Source organism: Bombina bombina, chromosome 4, assembly GCF_027579735.1.
Source record: "Bombina bombina isolate aBomBom1 chromosome 4, aBomBom1.pri, whole genome shotgun sequence".
In the NCBI taxonomy this organism is placed as follows: domain Eukaryota; kingdom Metazoa; phylum Chordata; class Amphibia; order Anura; family Bombinatoridae; genus Bombina; species Bombina bombina.
Window position 1 is genome coordinate 1,048,598,171 of NC_069502.1, and position 23,051 is coordinate 1,048,621,221.

The 23,051-nt window shown below is 37.3% G+C and overlaps 1 protein-coding gene across 1 annotated transcript in view; it reads left to right on the forward strand.

The window, feature by feature from the left end:
* Positions 1-11,496, forward strand: part of NAPB (NSF attachment protein beta) — an 87,886-nt gene extending 76,390 nt beyond the window's left edge. Inside the window, exons 10-11 of the mRNA XM_053712185.1 lie at positions 1,383-1,433; positions 10,520-11,496. Of these exons, the coding sequence (XP_053568160.1) occupies positions 1,383-1,433; positions 10,520-10,624 (156 nt within the window). The 3' untranslated portion in view covers positions 10,625-11,496. The remainder of the gene's footprint in view (positions 1-1,382; positions 1,434-10,519) is intronic.
* The last annotated feature ends 11,555 nt before the right edge of the window (positions 11,497-23,051 follow it).

A 23,051-nucleotide genomic window follows, 5' to 3' on the forward strand; every position in this document is an offset into this window, starting at 1 on the left:
TAACTATGTGATTACCTGGTTTCTAAGCCTCTGCAAACTGCTCCTTTATCTCAGTTATTTTGACAGACGTGCATCTTAGCCAATCAGTGCTGACTCTTAAATAACTCCACGGGAGTGAGCACAATGTTATCTATATGACACACATGAACTAGCAGTGTCTGTTAAAATGCATTGAGATAAGAGGCAGATTAACAGCTTAGAAATTAACATATGGGACTACCTAGGTGTAGCTTTCCACAAAGAATACCAAGAGAGCAAAGCAAATTTGATGATAAAAGTAAATTGGAAAGTTGTTTAAAATTGCATGCCCTATCCAAATCATGAAAGTTTAATTTTGACTTGACTTTCACTTTAAGTGTTGTGCTCAATCCAAAATACCTCTGTAAAATGTAGATCTTTTTAATACGTAAAGTAAACCATTAATATTAACAGTATCGCAATGAACTACATGAAGAACTTCACTACTTGTGCACCCTTGGCTAAGTGCTCAAGTGATATATCCGACATAAAGTCTATTATGTGAGGTATATAACACACCGGTGCAATCTGACATGCAGATGTTAATGTACCCTAGACTATTACTCACGTTAAAAAAATAACTTTGGACTTACTATTGTAAAATCAATGTAAAAGTAGAAGTGCTTTTGATTGTGCTTGAGCAATGTTAACACGCAAAAGCGCTAATATTTTTGCGCTCAATTTGTAATCTGTGCCCAGCTATTTCAAACAGAATGGAAGTTACACAAAACAGTTTCTCTGCAACTGACAGATAACTGGGGAATGCCCGAGAAAGAGTTAATGACATAAAGCAAAAAACAAGTCCCATAGTTCTTCAGTAATTTTCCTTGAGTAAGTTTTCTGATCACAGATATCATAGGAGGCCAAACTTGTTTGTGTTTCATCCAAACTTGATGATTTCCTTTCCATATTACTTTGCAGTTGTTCGTTTTGGTAGTTGTTCATTCTTGAGTATTTGTTAGGGTGAGCCAAGATAAACATAAATCAAATCATATGTACAGCAACTATATATTGTTTCATATCCCTAGACAATAATTACCAGGCTCCTATCCTTTTGTCTTGTCCTGTGCATGTCCAATCACTAACAATGGAGGGTCTGCTAAGCGAAGTGACTTTTATACATATAGGTAAGGAGGAGGAGTCTGGTTCTGTCCCTTACCTCAAGGAGACTTAGTTTATTTCTGGTGAGTATTGCCTAAGGATATGACCCGAGATATAGAAATGACTGTATATTTGATTGCATCATGATGAAATATATTTAACATGTAATTGCTTTTCTTTCATATATATTGTATAACATTTTCCCTTTAAGCATTGCTTTTTCCAAATGTTTGGGCAGTAAACTTACCAATATGATTTTACAGAAATTGTTGGAAGCCCATGAAGAACAGAATAGTGATGCATACACTGAAGCTGTAAGTGTGCTATATAATCTACACATGATGTGTGTTTATTGAATTTATTTTGTATTTCTAGTGTTACTAATTTATGGTTCATTTAAAAATGCATGATATAAACAAGCTTTTGAAAAAATCTCAATCCTGCAGAATTAAATGTGTATATATATATATGTGTGTGTGTTCATGTCTCGGTACCCAGGGAGACACTGTACTCATTTCTCCAACATAGGTGTGTCCGGTCCACGGTGTCATCCTTACTTGTGGGATATTCTCTTCCCCAACAGGAAATGGCAAAGAGCCCAGCAAAGCTGGTCACATGATCCCTCCTAGGCTCCGCCTACCCCAGTCATTCTCTTTGCCGTTGTACAGGCAACATCTCCACGGAGATGGCTTAGAGTTTTTTAGTGTTTAACTGTAGTTTTTATTATTCAATCAAGAGTTTGTTATTTTAAAATAGTGCTGGTATGTACTATTTACTCAGAAACAGAAAAGAGATGAAGATTTCTGTTTGTATGAGGAAAATGATTTTAGCACCGTAACTAAAATCCATGGCTGTTCCACACAGGACTGTTGAGAGCAATTAACTTCAGTTGGGGGAACAGTGTGCAGTCTCTTACTGCTTGAGGTATGACACATTCTAACAAGACGATGTAATGCTGGAAGCTGTCATTTTCCCTATGGGATCCGGTAAGCCATGTTTATTAAGATAGTAAATAAGGGCTTCACAAGGGCTTATTAAGACTGTAGACTTTTTCTGGGCTAAATTGATTCATTATTAACACATATTTAGCCTTGAGGAATCATTTAATCTGGGTATTTTGATAAGATTATATCGGCAGGCACTGTTTTAGACACCTTATTCTTTAGGGACTTTCCCTAATCCTTGTCAGAGCCTCATTTTCGCGCCGGTATGGCGCACTTGTTTTTGAGAACAATGGCATGCAGCTGCATGTGTGTGGAGCTCTGATACATAGAAAAGTCTTTCTGAAGGCATCATTTGGTATCGTATTCCCCTTTGGGCTTGGTTGGGTCTCAGCAAAGCAGATTCCAGGGACTGTAAAGGGGTTAAATATAAAAACGGCTCCGGTTCCGTTATTTTAAGGGTTAAAGCTTCCAAATTTGGTGTGCAATACTTTTAAGGCTTTAAGACACTGTGGTGAAATTTTGGTGAATTTTGAACAATTCCTTCATACTTTTTCGCAATTGCAGTAATAAAGTGTGTTTAGTTTAAAATTTAAAGTGACAGTAACGGTTTTATTTTAAAACGTTTTTTGTGCTTTGTTATCAAGTTTATGCCTGTTTAACATGTCTGAACTACCAGATAGATTGTGTTCTGACTGTGGGGAAACCAAGGTTCCTTCTCATTTAACTATATGTATTTTATGTCATAAAAAAATTTAGTAAAAATGATGCCCAAGATGATTCCTCAAGTGAGGGGAGTAAGCATGGTACTGCATCATCCCCTCCTTCGTCTACACTAGTCTTGCCCATACAGGAGGCCCCTAGTACATCTAGTGCGCCAATACTCCTTACTATGCAACATTTAACGGCTGTAATGGATAATTCTATCAAAAACATTTTAGCCAATATGCCCACTTATCAGCGAAAGCGCGACTGCTCTGTTTTAGAAAATTCTGTAGAGCATGAGAACGCTGATGATATGGTTTCTGAAGGGCCCCTACACCAGTCTGAGGGGGCCAGGGAGGTTTTGTCTGAGGGAGAAATTTCAGATTTAGGAAACATTTCTCAACAAGCTGAACCTGATGTGATTACTTTTAAATTTAAGTTGGAACATCTCCGCGCTCTGCTTAAGGAGGTGTTATCCAATTTGGATGATTGTGATTATCTGGTCATTCCAGAATCACTATGTAAAATGGAAAAGTTCTTAGAGGCCCCGGGGCCCCCCGAAGCTTTTCCTATATCCAAGCGGGTGGCGTACATTGTTAGTAAAGAATGGGACAGGCCCGGTATACCTTTAGTACCTCCCCCCATATTTATAAAATTGTTTTCCTATAGTCGACCCCAGAAAGGACTGATGGCAGACAGTCCCCAAGGTCGAGGGGGCGGTTTCTACTCTACACAAGCGCGCCACTATACCCATAGAAGATAGTTGTGCTTTCCAAGATCCTATGGATAAAAAATTAGAAGGTCTGCTAAAGATGTTTGTTCAGCAAGGTTCCCTTCTACAACCAATTGCATGCATTGTCCCTGTCACTGCAGCCGCGTGTTTCTAGTTTGATGAGCTAGGAAAGGCGATTATTAGTAATTCTTCTTCTTATGAGGAGATTATGGACAGAATTCGTGCTCTTAAATTGGCTAATTCTTTCACCCTAGACGCCATCTTGCAATTGGCTAGGTTAGCGGCGAAAAAATTCTGGGTTTGCTATTGTGGCGCAGAGCGCTTTGGTTAAAATCTTGGGCAGCGGATGCGTCTTCCAAGAACAAATTGCTTGACATTCCTTTCAAGGGGAAAACACTCTTTGGCCCTGACTTGAAAGAGATTATCTCTGATATCACTGGGGGCAAGGGCCACGCCCTTCCTCAGGATAGGTCTTTTCAAGACCAAAAATAAACCTAAGTTTCGTCCCTTTCGCAGAAACGGATCAGCCCCAAGGGCTACGTCCTCTAAGCAGGAAGGTAATACTTCTCAAGCCAATCCAGCCTGGAGACCTATGCAAGGCTGGAACAAAGGAAAGCAGGCCAGGAAACCTGCCACTGCTACCAAGACAGCATGAAATGCGGGCCCCTGATCCGGGACCGGATCTGGTGGGGGGCAGTCTCTCTCTCTTCGCTCAGGCTGGGGCAAGAGATGTTCTGGATCCTTGGGCGCTAGAAATAGTCTCCCAAGGTTATTCTCTGGAGTTCAAGGGGCTTCCTCCAAGGGGGAGGTTCCACAGGTCTCAGTTGTCTTCAGACCACATAAGAAGACAAGCATTCTTACATTGGGTAGAAGACCTGCTAAAAATGGGAGTGATTCATCCTGTTCCATTAGGAGAACAAGGGATGGGGTTCTACTCCAATCTGTTCATAGTTCCCAAAAAAGAGGGAACGTTCAGACCAATCTTAGATCTCAAGATCTTGAACAAGTTTCTCTAGGTTCCATCGTTCAAGATGGAAACCATTCGAACACTTCTTCCTTCCATCCAGGAAGGTCAATTCATGACCAAGGTGGATTTCAAGGATGCGTATCTACATATTCCTATCCACAAGGAACATCATCGGTTCCTAAGGTTTGCATTCCTGGACAAGCATTTCCAGTTCGTGGCGTTTTCTTTCGGATTAGCCACTGCTCCTAGGATTTTCTCATAGGTACTAGGGTCCCTTCTGGCGGTGCTAAGACCAAGGGGCATTGCTGTAGTACCTTACTTGGACGACATTCTGATTCGAGCGTCGTCCCTTCCTCAAGTAAAGGCTCACACGGACATTGTCCTGGCCTTTCTCAGATCTCACGGATGGAAAGTGAACGTGGAAAAGAGTTCTCTATCTCCGTCAACGAGGGTTCCCTTCTTGGGAACTATAATAGACTCCTTAGAAATGAGGATTTTTCTGACAGAAGCCAGAAAAACAAAACTTCTAGACTCTTGTCGGATACTTCATTCCGTTCCTCTTCCTTCCATAGCGCAGTGCATGGAAGTGATAGGTTTGATGGTAGCGGCAATGGACATAGTTCCTTTTGTGCGCATTCATCTAAGACCATTACAACTGTTCATGCTCAGTCAGTGGAATGGGGACTATTCAGACTTGTCTCCGAAGATACAAGTAAATCAGAGGACCAGAGACTCATTCCGTTGGTGGCTGTCCCTGGACAACCTGTCACAAGGGATGACCTTCCGCAGACCAGAGTGGGTCATTGTCACGACCGACGCCAGTCTGATGGGCTGGGGCGCGGTCTGGGGATCCCTGAAAGCTCAGGGTCTTTGGTCTCGGGTAGAATCTCTTCTACCGATAAATATTCTGGAACTGAGAGCGATATTCAATGCTCTCAAAGCTTGGCCTCAGCTAGCGAGGGCCAAGTTCATACATCAACCATCAGGGGGGAACAAGGAGTTCCCTAGCGATGGAAGAAGTGACCAAAATCATTCTATGGGCGGAGTCTCACTCCTGCCACCTGTCTGCTATCCACATCCCAGGAGTGGAAAATTGGGAAGCGGATTTTCTGAGTCGTCAGACATTGCATCCGGGGGAGTGGGAACTCCATCCGGAAATCTTTGCCCAAGTCACTCAACCGTGGGGCATTCCAGACATGGATCTGATGGCCTCTCGTCAGAACTTCAGAGTTCCTTACTACGGGTACAGATCCAGGGATCCCAAGGCGGCTCTAGTGGATGCACTAGTAGCACCTTGGACCTTCAAACTAGCTTATGTGTTCCCGCCGTTTCCTCTCATCCCCAGGCTGGTAGCCAGGATCAATCAGGAGAGGGCGTCGGTGATTTTGATAGCTCCTGCGTGGCCACGCAGGACTTGGTATGCAGATCTGGTGAATATGTCATCGGCTCCACCATGGAAGCTACCTTTGAGACGAGACCTTCTTGTTCTAGGTCCGTTCGACCCACTCCAGCTGACTGCTTGGAGATTGAACGCTTGATCTTATCAAAGCGAGGGTTCTCAGATTCTGTTATTAATACTCTTGTTCAGGCCTGAAAGCCTGTAACCAGAAAAATTACCACATAATTTGGTATATCTGTTGGTGTGAATCTGCAGGATTCCCTTGGGACAAGGTTAAGATTCCTAAGAGTCTATCCTTCCTTCGAGAAGGATTGGAAAAAGGATTATCTGCAAGTTCCTTGATGGGACAGATTTCTGCCTTGTCTGTGTTACTTCACAAAAAGCTGGCAGCTGTGCCAGATGTTCTAGCCTTTGTTCAGGCTCTGGTTAGAATCAAGCCTGTTTACAAAATTTTGACTCCTCCTTGGAGTCTCAACCTAGTTCTTTCAGTTCTTCAGGGGGTTCCGTTTGAACCCTTACATTCCGTTGATATTAAGTTATTATCTTGGAAAGTTTTGTTTTTGGTTGCAATTTCTTCTGCTAGAAGAGTTTCAGAATTATCTGCTCTGCAGTGTTCTTCTCCTTATCTGGTGTTCCATGCAGATAAGGTGGTTTTGCGTACTAAACCTGGTTTTCTTCCAAAAGTTGTTTCTAACAAAAACATTAACCAGGAGATAGTTGTGCCTTCTTTGTGTCCTAATCCAGTTTCAAAGAAGGAACGTTTGTTGCACAACTTGGATGTAGTTCGTGCTCTCAAATTTTACTTAGCAGCTACTAAGGATTTCAGACAAACTTTGTCTTTGTTTGTTGTTTATTCTGGTAAACGGAGAGGTCAAAAAGCAACTTCTACCTCTCTCTCCTTCTGGATTAAAAGCATTATCCGATTGGCTTATGAGACTGCCGGACGGCAGCCTCCTGAAAGAATCACAGCTCACTCCACTAGGGCTGTGGCTTCCACATGGGCCTTCAAGAACGAGGCTTCTGTTGATCAGATATGTAAGGCAGCGACTTGGTCTTCACTGCACACTTTTTCTAAATTTTACAAATTTGATACTTTTGCTTCTTCTGAGGCTATTTTTGGGAGAAAGGTTTTGCAAGCCGTGGTGCCTTCCATTTAGGTGACCTGATTTGCTCCCTCCCTTCATCCGTGTCCTAAAGCTTTGGTATTGGTTCCCACAAGTAAGGATGACACCGTGGACCGGACACACCTATGTTGGAGAAAACAGAATTTATGTTTACCTGATAAATTACTTTCTCCAACGGTGTGTCCGGTCCACGGCCCGCCCTGGTTTTTTTAATCAGGTCTGATAATTTATTTTCTTTAACTACAGTCACCACGGTAACATATGGTTTCTCCTATGCAAATATTCCTCCTTAACGTCGGTCGAATGACTGGGGTAGGCGGAGCCTAGGAGGGATCATGTGACCAGCTTTGCTGGGCTCTTTGCCATTTCCTGTTGGGGAAGAGAATATCCCACAAGTAAGGATGACACCGTGGACCGGACACACCGTTGGAGAAAGTAATTTATCAGGTAAACATAAATTCTGTTTTATATTGTCTACCTCACGTGGGGTGTTGATCTTTAGGCTGGTGTGTGCTACTACTAAGGGGAGGATATGCACTATTTACTCGGTTGTCCCCTACCTTGTCTAACTATCCTATACCTGTCATTGTAGCAGCTGGCCATAACCTACAGCTGTGTCCACCTGACCTATACTTGCAATTTTACCTGCTGCTATTTTCTGTTGACCTTTCCCTGCTGAATAATATCTGCTTTTGTGTCCTGCTCACTTATACATGTGATTTTAATTGCTGGCCGTTACCCACTAGATTGAAAGTAACAACAGTAGATCATTACCTTATGACAATAAGCGCACTGCAAACATACTGGCCTTAACACTCTAAAACCCCAGATGCTAGCCATAACACAGGCCCTATAATATGCTAGATATACACATGCATGTGTAGTAGTAACAAAATATGCAATTTTCAAACTTTGAGAATGACAATATATAACTCAGCACAGTCTATCTCTGTACATATGGGCTTGCACAGTGAAGCTCTCTGAGTACTCTTGGAATACCAAGGATGGAGAAGCATTGAATCCTGAGATACTAATCCCCTTCTTCTTCATTACCTGTAACTTGTAACCTGCTGGTCAACACCTGACATTATAACCTGCTGGCTATATCTGCTTTTATATCCATTGGTCAGCTAATTTTGACCTGCTCTCTGGCCATTGTCCTTGGCAATCATTCCTGCATCCACTGGTCATGAATTACTGCTGCTCCTGCTAGACCTTCTGACATATGGCACGCAAGAGAGGGCTGTCAATTATCCTGATCCGATCAGACAGGTCTTTAGACCGCTGCTATTTAACTAGCATTTCAGGATCGCTCTGGCCCCTAAACTTTTAAATCAAAATCTTCAACCTGGTATTGATAAATGTGATCTCCTGGATAACGTGTCAACTTCTTATTAGTATCTTATTTGCATACAGAGCATGTTTTATCACTCATGGCAATGTTCCAAAATGAACAGAGAGGTTAATTTCATATGTTAATCGGTTAATAGTAAAAAAAACAGGCTCCACATCCCAGCATATGATTGTGCAGCAAAATTGCTGTGTTTTTTAACTCCAAGATTGACAAGAGGTTCTTATATGTGGTGCTGATCTCTGAGTTTATCTGTGTGATGATTGGTTGATAAACTGCGTAAAAAGCAGCGTTTTCTCTCAACACACACATTGTTCTAAAAAAAATTCTTGAAAAAGTATGCCAGGGTTGTATAGTAAGCAATTAAACTAGCATTTATTCACTTCATACTTTTTTGTACTGCATTGTCTTCATTTTAAGACTTAAAGGGGTAGATTTATGAAGCTGCATTCCGCTATGTGGAGCAGGTTCGCTTATACGAACCTTTTGCCACATATTTAATAAGCAGAAACTACTTCTTTAACCTGTCCGCCAATCGGGTTGAATGACATTCCCTTCTCTAGCATGATTGGTTGCGCCAGAGCATTAGAAACCTCTTGTACAATGTTAAATTTAACTTTGTAATACAACATCGCAAGTGGCAATTGCAGGCCTACAAGTTCACTACTTGGAAACATTTCCACCTGCAAGGAGTGTCAATTTTTTTTAATGGGCCAGATTTTAAGTGCAAACAAATGTGCGCTGGTATTACAAGTTAGGCGCAATGCGAACACGACCTCATGTTCGCATTGCATGGAAGCTTTGCGCTCACAAGAGCACACTTCCATAGGCTCCAGTGAGAGCCTCGTTCTCATGTAGTCAGAAGGTATGAGAGCCTAGTGCAGCGAAGGGGGTAGGTAGCACAGCAATAGCAGCAGATTTAAATATATATGAATATGTATATATACATATATATTTATGTGTTTATATGTATATATACATATATATATATTTATGTATTTATATGTGTATATACATATATATTTATGTGTTTATATGTGTATATACATATATATTTATGTGTTTATATGTATAAATACATATATATTTATGTGTTTATATGTGTATAAATACATATATATTTATGTGTTTATATGTGTATATACATATATATTTATGTGTTTATATGTGTATATACATATATATTTATGTGTTTATATGTCTATATACATATATATTTATGTGTTTATATGTGTATATACATATATATTTATGTTTTTATATGTGTATATACATATATATTTATGTGTATATACATTTATATTTATGTGTTTATATGTGTATATACATTTATATTTATGTGTTTATATATGTATATACATATATATTTATGTGTTTATATGTGTATATACATTTATTAACACATAAATATATATGTATATAAGAATATACATATATATTTACAGGGAACACAAAGTTCCGATTGATCGCTATGCAAAGGCACTTTTCAGTGCCATTTTTTTCTAACACCCGCACACTTTAACCCCTAAAACTGCTTTTATTAAAAAATTAAACTTGCACATTATTTTGGGGGCAATTGGGCATTGCGATAAATTAGCGCCCCACTTGTAATCTTGTCCACTATAGTTTATATAAATAATTTGCTATGGCTTTACCACATTTTTTAGGGCTTGTTGCTGTTGCTAAACTGACCCTACATTCCAGATTTTAGCCCAAATCAAGAAAAATGTTGGCTTGAAATGTAATTTTAGTGTGTACATAAGCTATGGATGCACTACTGGGCATCAGTAAGAACTTGCTGAGAACAGCTAATCTTCTCATGAAGCATTTTATATGTAATGATATCCATACAGTCAAAACCTCTGTACTTGTTTGCTCCTCTGGCAATTCAAGTGGTAATGATATTGCACAAATCCATAAAATAATTTTAGATATAAATGTAAAGCTGTCACATTACCAATGGTCTGTCTAATCAAATTGCCAGTCAGACTCCATAGATTTCTAAAGACATTATGAACCTAGTTCTGTTCCTCCCATCAAATGAGAGATCACAAGTTCGGCGTTTACTGAGACATATATATGTTAATTTCGTTCTCTTGTGCAATACTAATTCCATCTGTTCACGTAATTTGTGAGGCATCAGATGACTTAATTTTTTTATTATTTAAATTTCTCTTTAGGTGAAAGAATTTGATTCAATATCACGGCTGGATCAGTGGCTTACCACCATGTTGCTTCGTATAAAGAAATCTATACATGGAGATGGTGATGGAGACCTGAAATGAGATGGTGAATTTAAAATAAATATGCAAGATGCCGAAGACACATAATCTCACTCTTATTTATGTTTCATTCGTTAGACATTTGATTTATCCAACATTTCCAGTAATGTCATTTATAACATGAAAAATATTACAGTACCTTATGTACATTCCATTTTGTGGCCTGATGATGATAATATGCAATTAATTATACGCTAAAGGATATTATACGCTAAAGGATGTTTAAAAATGTTTAAATCTTTATTATTTCCCCCATATTTTGGTTAGCAGATAGGTTACAATGCTGGCAATAGTGCGTTTTACAAAAATAAAAAACACAGATAATCATTTTAAACAATTAAGAATAATTAAAGTAATTTCAGATTTATTATACATTTTAAAAGATATCAGGAATTTTCCATTTTGGGGGGTCACAGGGGGATTGTCCTTGTTTAAAACAATAACATTTTGCCATAGTCTGAGAAATGACAGCCCAAATACTTTGTTAGTAGAGGGGCTTGATACCCAAATGTTGAAGCACTTAAAAGTAAAGCATAGAAATATCACCTGAACATCAATAAGTAAAAGATATTTTACCTCAACATTTTCATCAGTAGCCACATGCCATAGTAAAGGGATTTTAAACAGCTAATCAGGATGCTAGTCCTGGGACTTACAAGGGAGCATGTGTGGGTGCATTCATGTTTACTGTGACACTTTGCGAGATTTCAGTGAAATCCCACAAAATCACAGTAAAGAAAAATTGGCACTGATGAATGTGATTGGCTGTTTTCTTATGCAGCTGACAACAGCTGAAGAATAACTGTTCCCAAAGAACTTACTATTGTAAGCTGAAGAAATGTTGAGGTAAATTATCTTAATTTTTTACACAAAGATGGTTCAGGTGATATTTTCTTGTCAGCTTTTTATAGTTATGCTGTATCATTCAAGTGATTTAGCATATGGGTTTCATGTCCCTATAATCTAACTGTGCTAACCCCTTTTCAAAAGCTTGCCAAGACTTTTTGTTAACTTTTTGTAGGTGTTATTTTGTTAAGCTTTTCAACTTGAATACGATTTAACCATGTGGTAGATAATGTTTACATGTTTTAGAAGACTGTTTATTTTACTGGTAATTCTAGTTTTATTAGTTACATCTTTAAGACAGAGGAATTGCATTGCTCACTGTCATACTACAACAGACAATAAAGGAATACCTCTGACACAAATCCACATATTGTAAAAAGACAAATGTTTTATTTCTAAAAGCAGAAAATAACTACTGCGTATATTAATGAGTGTAAGATATTTCAAATTTGGATTAAACACTATTAATTCATTGGCTGCCAATTCTTTACTGCTTTATTAATCATTAATGTTTTTAGTTGGTATTAGCGTTCATATGAAGCTGTTAGACTATAAGGGCATGATTCTCTAAAGCTGTATTGTCTGGCGAGATTATCTAAGAAGTCTTGCCAGTACTTCAAGGTCCCTCCGAATTTTAGAAAGGTAAATCTTACTTGGAAGCATTTTATCTCATTAAGCAGGTTTCTTAATGAGAGACGTATAATGTATGCTCAATATGCAAAAAACAATTGCATACTTTCTCTCCATGCCAGCAAGGTTTTGGTAATCGGGACCTAAATGAGATTGTTGAGCCAGATTAAAATGTTTATAAATATAACGATAGCTTAATATATTACATACATAAAGGCTAAACACCTCTAAGATAGACTTCAAAACTTATTCATGTGGAAACTCTACATGTTGTCTGCAAATTTTGTGTAGTGACTTTATTTGTACAGCTGCAGTCCAAAAGATTTTAGAGGCTGTTTGTCATGTCTTAGACATCAAAATGTGCAGCCAAGTAAGCAGCTGCTGATAGCAATGTCTGTAGCACTTATGTCATATGGGTATGAGCAATGTAGGTATCTGAGCTAACCCTGACCCTGCCTTACCATGATAAATCCTAAAAGAGGTTGGTCCAGCCTCATCCAAACCACATTAATCTCTTACTATGACCAAGTTACTGCAAATAATACTAATCGTAACATGTTCACACTAGCCTGGCCCAGTTTCTGTACAAAAGCCCCACTTTTAAACGTCTCTAAAAATCAAGGGATCCCACAATGTTTATCCAGCAGTTAACTCCTATAATCTTAAGCACCCATTCATTCTAAACCCCCTTATGATCCCATTAATACTCTATAATTTTAACCCTTTGTATGAATTAATATCTTAAAAAAGCTAACTATACTTTAAATTGCCTTACATGAAGTCCAGCAAGAGTCTTATTTCTTCAGCAGCAACAAGTCTGTCATTACAGTTCATCACTATGTTAAGGACATTATACAGGGTTTAAATTAAATTAATTCTAGTTGGCTAAATTTAAAAAACAAATGTGAGGGTTTAGATGCTGGGGATAGCCCAGTTGGTTTAGATTTAGAGGGGTTGTTGGAGGGCTTACTATGTGGGGATAATGTAGTTGAGATAGGACTAAATAAGAACTAATTGTGGTTAGGCATATTAGTTGTAGGGGAATGGGTCATGGTTATAGGTAGTTTTGCTTTGGGGGTCATCTTTAGTTAGGGCTTATTGCAGTGGGAAGTTCAATCAGTGTAAATGAATATTTATTTTCTGCTGTCTTCATTATAAGGCTGCCTTTCAGCTGGTGTAAGGAGTATACATTAGGTCAAGGAAGCTGTGGAGAAGGGGTCTAGCAATTTTAGATAAAACTCAATTGGGGGACAAAACTCAACGCAGGTTAAAAAAAGCCCCCCCACCATGGAGTTAACACCTTCCAGCAGTTAACCCAAACACGCTCTGACCAGACCCTGAAACTACTTAACCCTTACTCTAACCCTGTTTTTGAATAGTTAGCCTTAAGTTGGACTCAGTCCCTACTGATATCAGCCCTATTTGCAACCTCCTCCAGTGCAATAAATAGAGTAGCTGCCCCACCCACCTCTGTTATCTTAACCGGGATTCTGCTCACTGCACTCTAATACATGAACTCAAAATAATAACATAACAAAAATCTTACTGATTATTAAAATGGCAGAACATGAGGTCCAGCTAAAGACTACTTTCTTCACCCTCTTTATAGCTATTTCAGTCCCTTGCTGTTCCCTTTAGAATTCTTCAGCTGCACTAAATATAACGTAAAATATTATCTCTCACTCTCTCAATCTCTTTGAGTCAGATTTAATATGTTCATGACCAGCTCTCTATGCAAATAGTCTTCCCTAGAATTTATGTTTAAACCATACACACGAAAACATTTTCCATTCCAATTAAAAGCTTCTAATTACTACAATCCCTATTAGAAGTTAAAATAAAAACAAGCAAACACTTTTTAATTAAAACCAAGAAAACACTTTTTAAGGAAAACAATAATCTATAATCAAGTTTTAGGCTTTAGACCTCCAAATTTAATAAACAACATTTCTTTATCAGAAGTTAGGTAAACTACCGTATTACAATTTAAAATTTCATGAATAATAATGTATTAGTTTTGGAAGTTGTGTTGTCTTAAAAGTATCCTATATCCTGAGATAAAACATGACTCTTATCACATTTTAATAACTCGAAAAAATGAATCATATATTTCAAATGTTCAGTGTTTGTAGTGATTATCAGTCTTTAGTTAACCTTCTTAATTTCAGCCAAATTTGTTCATCCATTTTAGAAACGTTGATGAATTAAAATGAAATTAAACAGAATATTAGCTGCTCCAAAAACACTGAATATATTTAAATCTAAAACATAAAAGTATTTGTTTTGTTGTTTATTAAAATGTATTTAATAAAACAAAGTTTATGCTATAATTGATCCCATTTTAAAAGGAGTTTTTTAATTACTTTACATATTTTATCATTATTTCCTTGCACTGCATTATAGAAATTATTGTTGATTGTGTGAAGCTGATTTACTGTATCTTTTTCATTTGTTGAATGGTCTGACTACAGTATTTTCGCACCGTTGTGAAAAATATGCTTACTTGTTTGTGTCAAAGTAATACAATTTGATAGGCACTATTTTTTGTATAATTGTCAGTAGTTGCCTGTATTTTAATAGAATATAGTTCTGTAATGTGTGTTAGGAGATGGCATGTGTGTATTGTTTGTATAATTGTGGTGCTGCGGTTTTCAAGCTATGTATCAGACAATCTGTCTTCCTTTTATGTGCACATATTTATGTAACCAACATAAAACTAAGCAGGAAATAATCTTAGTTTTTGTGTGTGTAAATCATGTATATTTAATAAAGTGACAATATGCATCAGCCTATGTTTTTTTATTAAATAAATAATGACTTGTACCTTAAGCCTACATTGGCATAAACCATGCAATGGATTAATGGAATAGTAAACAGGTCTCTGAAGGCAAGTGATTACACAAAAATAAATTTGCTAAGAATTTCCATAGTCTGATTTTAAAGGGATCGAAAGGTCAAAACCTATTTTGAACAGAAACATTTTCTAATATACTAACATTAGGACCAGTCCACAAGTATTCAAACACCACACCTTCTCCGAGAGTCAGCAAGTGCTTGTATGGCACAAATTAAATCTTCACAGGCACAGTACACACCTCCACCAACTCTCTGAGCTTGAATACTGGCGCACAAATTTTCAGACAGAGCATATGTGTGTAACCACTGAGAAACAGTAATAACTTTTACCTGATCAATTTTTGCTAATAGAAGTATATTGAAAAAAAACTTATATTCAAAATTGAAATGCACCTGTGCATATTTCAGTTTTGAACTTTCTGTCCCTTAAAGAGTAATAGTGTGATTCACTAGTGTGATTAATTAGGGACAATTGTCAAAGTGAACAAACTATGGAAAAGCTGCTTCTAGAAATGTACACATAGGTTAAAAATACCCAGTTTTATAATTATCTGTAGTTCACTATATGACATAACAGGGTTGGAATATAATAAACCTTTATGTCAGCAACATCCCTTCCAAAGCAACACTAATTCCTAATCGATATACATCACCATAGAGACTACATAATATAATCAGCACACGTGAATAATGACCAATAGAATCCAGTCTCATCTGAGACCTTTGAGACCCTGGTAGTTACAGCTCTGAGAAAGAATCAAAACCCCATGTGTATGCTGCCCAAGAGTATATAGGATAATTTATATTTTATCAAGTTAAAGAAAAGCTTTTAGGATTTGATGTCTCCATATGCAGTCTCCTTATCAAGTATGTCAGAGACCTTAGGCATTGACAAGCAACTTCTTATATCTTTACTTGTAAACCAACAAACTGTTTTTTGGCTAAAAAAAAGGGGTGCAAAAGCTTGGAGGCGCTGGTCCACAGAAGAGAGCTCACATTCAGGCTCAACCGGTTGTTCTACAGGAAAAGATTCACAATCATGCAGTATCCACTAATATATGTGGAATGACTGATATATACTCACAAGAAAGAGTTAGGTGTTCAGCTCCTTAGTAAAAAAAACAAGTTTTTCACTTGAAAGGTAAAATAAGTTTTTTATTGCTCAACGCGTTTCAACGGCAACAGTCTGTCTTTCTCAAGAGCGTTTAAATATATTAACAATAGATATAAATCAATATTGCCAAGCTGAAATAGTGGAAATAGTGTACATCAACAGTTGTATTTATACAAAGAAACAATCAATAGAGAACATTCAATAAAAACTTTCAATGAAAAATTCACTGAAAACATTTGACCAATCAAATCAAGGAGGCGTGTTGATCTGACGTCGACTATGTTCTCAATCAAGTAGCGAAACAGTGTTCAGTTCCCAAACAGGTCCGTTATACTGAGGTTATGTCACATGTTTGTAGCGGTCCAATTGAGTCTTTTTATCAAATTATTCATATATTCAATCGCTAAACATATAAAAAGAGAAAGGTATGAATAACATGATATATGCAACCTCAAAAACTTAAAATTTAAAAGGTTCACAATGTTCATATATTAATGGGAACCAGAGATGACTCTTATATGTACTATATAAATGCAGCAATTCTAATGTCCTTATTTAAACCCCATTGGGCATATGTTTTTTAAGGTATGCATCCACCAAAGTTCTCTTTGGTCTAGATTTTTACTGATTTTTCCTCCCCTCCAATGAGTAGACACTTTTTCTATTCCCAACCAAAGAAACGATTCTGTCTTGTATTCTTTACAACTATTGCAGTGCAAGGGCTCCCCATGGTCATAGTGTTCTTTTTCAATTTTATTTAAGTGTTCCAAGATTCTAGTCTTAAGAAATACTTGTTTGTCCTAAATATTGTCTCTTACAGCCGCATTGCAATAAATATATTACATTTTGCGTTTTGCATGTTATAAAACTTTTGATTTCAAATTATTTTCTCGTCACTGTAGAGGAAAAGGTTTTGTGTACTCTTTAGGTATAATTAAAGCCCTTACATATTCCACAGGTGAAAAAACCATTTAGATTGCTGATCTGTATTGGTTTTGGGGGGCTATTCCCTTAATCATAGATGGTGCTAATTTCTGTTTGAAATGTTGGCCTTTTCTGAAAACAATCAATGGATTCTTGGGAATTATGGGATTAAGGAATTCATCCTCTTTTAATACATGCCAGTGCTTCTGTATAATTTTTTTTAACTGTTTTATGTTGACTATTAAAGTTGTTGGCAAATTTGGGGTATTGAGGCAAATCTTTTTGTTGTGTTGTTGTTATCAAAAGGTGTTCCCTATTTTTATTCTTTATTTAATTTCTTACTTGTTCTAAGGATTCACGATTATACCCCTTTTGTATGAATCTATCTTGTAATAATAATGACTGTTTGTTTATCATAATCTATCAGTTGGTTACAATTTCTTCCAATTTTGGTAAATTGTTCCTTAGGGACTGCTTTCAACCAGTTCGGATGGTAACAGCTATCGTGCCTAATGTATGTGTTTGTATCACAGGATTTAAAATAGGTTTCGCTACATATCTCATTATTCTCTACAAATAGAGTGAGGTCCAAAAAGTCAGTACTGATATTGTGATGTTGAGGGGTAAGGGATACTGACATTCTGAGGCCAATTTAACAAATGTCTTGCGGACCTGATCCGACAGTGCGGATCAGGTCTGCAAGACATCGCTGAATGCGGAGAGCAATACGCTCTCCGTATTCAGCATTGCACCAGCAGCAGCAGGGGGTGTCAATCAACCTGATCGTACTCGATGGGGTTGAATTCCGGTGATTCCTGTCCGCCTGCTCAGAGCAGGTGGACAGGGTTATGGAGCAGCAGTCTTTGTGACCACTGCTCCATAACTTGTGTTTCTGGCGAGTCTTAAGACTCACCAGAAACACAGGCCCTCAAGCTCAAGCTTGATAGATAGGCCCCATTGTTATCATTAATATGTTTCAAAAAAGATTCTAATGAAACAATGTCTCCACTCCATATGCAGAGAACATCGTCAATATATCTTTGCCAGGACACCAGTTTTGCACCGTACACATCACAATTCCACACATAACAGTGCTCAAAATAATCCATGTAGATATTAGCATAACTCTGTGCAAACCTGGTGCCAATGACAGTACCACATTCCTGCAAATAGTAACTATTATTATACCAAAAGAAATTGTGATTCAGGATAAATTCAATTGATCTTAAAATAAAATCCATAAGTTTAGGTTCCAAATTTGAATCTTTTGATAACCTCCAGTTGATGGCTTCTAATCCCTTTTTATGATCTATAATGGAATATAAAGAGGCGGCATCCATAGTTACCCACATATATTGGTTTTAAAATCTTTCAAAGTCTGGAGGACATGTTTAGTATCCCTCAGATATGACCTAGATGTTTGGGCATAGGGTTGTAGTAAATAATAAATGAAAGCTGACAAGTACGAGGTTAGGGAATCAATGCCACTTATGATGGGCCTTCCGGGTGTGTTTATGGGATCCTTGTGAACTTTTGGTAAAAAGTAAAAAATCACTGTTTTGGAATTGTCTTTAACCCCTTAATGACCAGACCATTTTTCAATTTTCTTATCCTTAAGGACAAGGGCTATTTTTACATTTCTTCAGTGTTTGTGTTTAGCTGTAATTTTCCTCTTACTCATTTACTGTACCCAAACATATTATATACCGTTTTTCTCGCCATTAAATGGAATTTCTAAAGATACCATTATTTTCATCATATGAAAAATATGATGAAAAAATGGAAAAAAACACACTTTTTCTAACTTTGACCCCCAAAATCTGTTACACATCTACAACCACCAAAAAACACCCATGCTAAATAGTTTCTAAATGTTGTCCTGAGTTTAGAAATACCCAATGTTTACATGTTCTTTGCTTTTTTTGCAAGTTATAGGGCAAAACCCCCCACTTTTTTTCAAAATTAGCGATAGTTACATTGGAGCACTGATATCTGTCTGGAATCCCTGAATATCCCTTGACATATATATATATATATATATATATATATATATATATATATATATATATATATATATATATATTATTTTAGAAGACAACCCAAAGTATTGATCTAGGCCCATTTTGGTATATTTCATGCCACCATTTCACTGCCAAATGTGATCAAATAAAAAAAATCGTTCACTTTTTCACAAATTTTTTCACAAACTTTACGTTTCTCACTAAAATTATTTACAACCAGCTTGTGCAATTATGGCACAAATGGTTGTAAATGCTTCTCTGGGATCCCCTTAGTTCAGAAATAGTAGACTTATATGGCTTTGGCGTTGCTTTTTGGTGATTAGAAGGCTGCTAAATGCCGCTGCGCACCTCACGTGTATTATGCCCAGCAATGAAGGGGTTAATTAATGAGCTTGTAGGGTTAATTTTAGCTTTAGTGTAGTGTAGTAGACAACCCAAAGTATTGATCTAGGCCCATTTTGGTATATATTCATGACACCATTTCACTACAAAAGCAATCAAATAAAAAAAAAGATTACTTTTTTACTAATTTTTTCACACACTTTAGGTTTCTCATTGAAATTATTTACAACCAGCTTGTGCAATTATGGCACAAATGGTTGTAAATGCTTCTCTGGGATCCCCTTTGTTCAGAAATAGCAGACTTATATGGCTTTGGCGTTGCTTTTTGGTGATTAGAAGGCTGCTAAATGTCGCTGCGCACCACACGTGTATTATGCCCAGCAGTGAAGGGGTTAATTAATGAGCTTGTAGGGTTAATTTTAGCGTTAGTGTAGTGTAGTAGACAACCCAAAGTATTGATCTAGGCCCATTTTGGTATATTTCATGCCACCATTTCACTGCCAAAAGCGATCAAATAAAAAAAAAGTTTAAATTTTTTACTAATTTTTTCACAAACTTTAGGTTTCTCACTGAAATTATTTACAAACAGTTTGTGCAATTATGGCACAAATGGTTGTAAATGCTTTTTTGGGATCCCCTTTGTTCAGAAATAGCAGACATATATGGCTTTGGAATTACTTTTTGGCAATTAGAAGGCTGCTAAATTCCGCTGCGCACCACACTTGTATTATGCCCAGCAATGAAGGGGTTAATTAGGTAGCTTGGAGGGAGCTTGCAGGGTTAATTTTAGCTTTAGTGTAGAGATCAGCCTCCCACCTGACACATCCCACCCCCTGATCCCTCCCAAACAGCTCTTTTCCCTCCCTCACCCCACAATTGTCCCGCCATCTTAAGTACAGGCAGAAAGTCTGCCAGTACTAAAATAAGTTTTTTTTTTTTTATTGTTTTTTTTTTAATTATCTATTCATTTGTGATGGACCCCCCTTTTTTGATCCCCCCCAAACAGCTTTCTAACCCTCCCCCCTACATACTTGCCACCATCTTGGGTACTGCCAGTACCCAGTTTGCCCCCAAAAACAAAGTTGTTTTTTTTTATAAAGGATAGCTTTTTCTGTAGAGTAGCTGCCCCCTCCCAGATCCTTTGATATTTATTTATTTTTTATTTATTTTTTCCCCTCCCTCTCACGCTGCAATTCCCTGGATCATTGGTGGCAGTGGTTGCTGCGCGCGTGCGCCCCCGCACACACGCACACGCGTGCCCCCGCAGGCCCCCCTGCACACTCCCGGCATGCACATTGCACTTACAGGAACAGTATGCCGGATAGCGATGGGCCGCCCACCCGCCTCCCTGTTAAGCTCCCACCCACCAATGATCGGCACCATCGCTACTGGTGCAGAGAGGGCCACAGAGTGGCTCTCTCTGCATCGGATGCTTGAAAAAGGGTATTGCAGGATGCCTCAATATTGAGGCATCACTGCAATACCCTGAGAGCTGCTGGAAGCGATCGAAATCGCTTCCAGCACTCAATTCTTCATTAGTAATGATCTCATTATTTCTAGCCTCTAAAAGTAGAGATTGTAAATTTATGGATTTCTTTTAAGATCAATTGAATTTATCCTGAATCACAATTTCTTTTGGTATAATAATATTTACTATTTGCAGGTATCTGGTACTGATATGGGCACCAGGGTTGTACTGCATTATGCTAATATCTACATGGATTATTTTGAGCACTGTTATGTGTGAAATTGTGATGTGTACGGTGCAAAACTAGTGTCCTGTCGAAGATATATTGACGATGTTCTCTGCATATGGAGTGGAGACATTGTTTCATTAGAATATTTTTTTATTAATGATAACAATATGTCAGTATCCCTTACTCCTCAACATCACCATATCAGTATTGACTTTTTGGACCTCACTCTATTTGTAGAGAATAATGAGATACATAGCAAAACCTATTTTAAATCCTGTGATGCAAACACATACATTAGGCACGATAGCTGTCACCATCCGAACTGGTTAAAAGCAGTCCCTAAGGGACAATTTACCAGAATTAGAAGAAATTGTAACCAACTGATAGATTATGATAAACAGTCATTATTATTACAAGATAGGTTCATACAAAATGGGTATAATCACAATCCTTTGAACAAGTAAGAGATCAAATAAAGAATAAAAATAGGGAATACCTTTTGATAACAACAAAACAACAAAAAGATTTGCCTCAATTCCCCAAATTTGTCACCACCTTTAATAGTGAACATAAAACAATTAAAAAAATTATACAGAAGCACTGGCATGTATTAAAAGAGGATGCATTCCTTAATCTCATAATTCTCAAGAATCCATTGATTGTTTTCAGAAAAAGGCCAAAATTTCAAACAGAAATTAGCACCATCTATGATTAAGGGAATGGTCCCTCCAAAACCAATACAGATCAGCAATATAAATGTTTTTTTCTACCTGTGGAAGATGTAAGGGCTGTAATTATACCAAAAGAGTACACAAAACCTTTTCCTCTACAGTGACGGGAAAATAATTTGAAATAAAAGTTTTATAACATGCAAAACGCAAAATGTAATATATTTATTGCAATGCGGTTGTAAGAGACAATATTTAGGACAAACAAGTAGATTTCTTAACACTAGAATATCAATAAAATTGAAAAAGAACACAGCGACCATTGGGTACCCTTTCACTGCAATAGTTGTAAAGAATACAAGACAGAATCGTTTCTTTGGTTGGGAATAGAAAAAGTGTCTACTCATTGGAGGGGAGCAAAAATCAGTAGAAATCTAGACCAAAGAGAACTTTGGTGGATACATACCTTAAAAACATATGCCCAATAGGGTTTAAATAAGGACATTAGAATAACTGCATTTATATAGTACATATTAGAGTCATCTCTGGTTCCCATTAATATATGAACATTGTGAGCCTTTTAAGTTTTTGAGGTTGCATATATCATGTTATTCATACCTTTCTCTTTTTATACGTTTAGTGATTGAATATATTAATAATTTGATAAAAAGACTCCATTGGACAGCTACAAACATGTGACATAACCTCAGTATAACGGACCTGTTTGGAAACTGAACACTGTCTCACTACTCGATTGAGAACATAGTCAACGTCAGATAAACACGCCTCCTTGATTTGATTGGTCAAATGTTTTCAGTAAGTTTTACATTGAATTTTTTTATTGAATGTTCTCTATTGATTCTTTCTTTGTATAAATACAACTGTGGATGTACACTATTTCCACTATTTCTGCTTGGCAATATTGATTTATATCTATTGTTAATATATTTACTCAAAGTTCGATGCCAACTAGAAATAATTAGAGATAGAGATAAGGGTGTTAATCCAGGCACGTCATTTTGTGATGTCATGGATAGCGCGAAAATTAATGTCATTTTAACCGCCTGTGTTAGCGGAAATGTATATGAACTTTGTCAGCATGCTTTTAATGATTTTAATCGCTCTTGAGAAATACGGACTGTTGCCGTTGAAATAAAAAACTTTTTTTACCTTACAAGTGAAATACTTGTTTTTTTACTAAGGAGCCGAACACCCAACTTTATCTTGTGAGTATATATCACTCATTCCACATACTGTATATTGGTGGATACTGCATGATTGTGAATCTTTCTACGTAGAGCAACCGGTTGAGTCTGAATGTGAGCCCTCTTC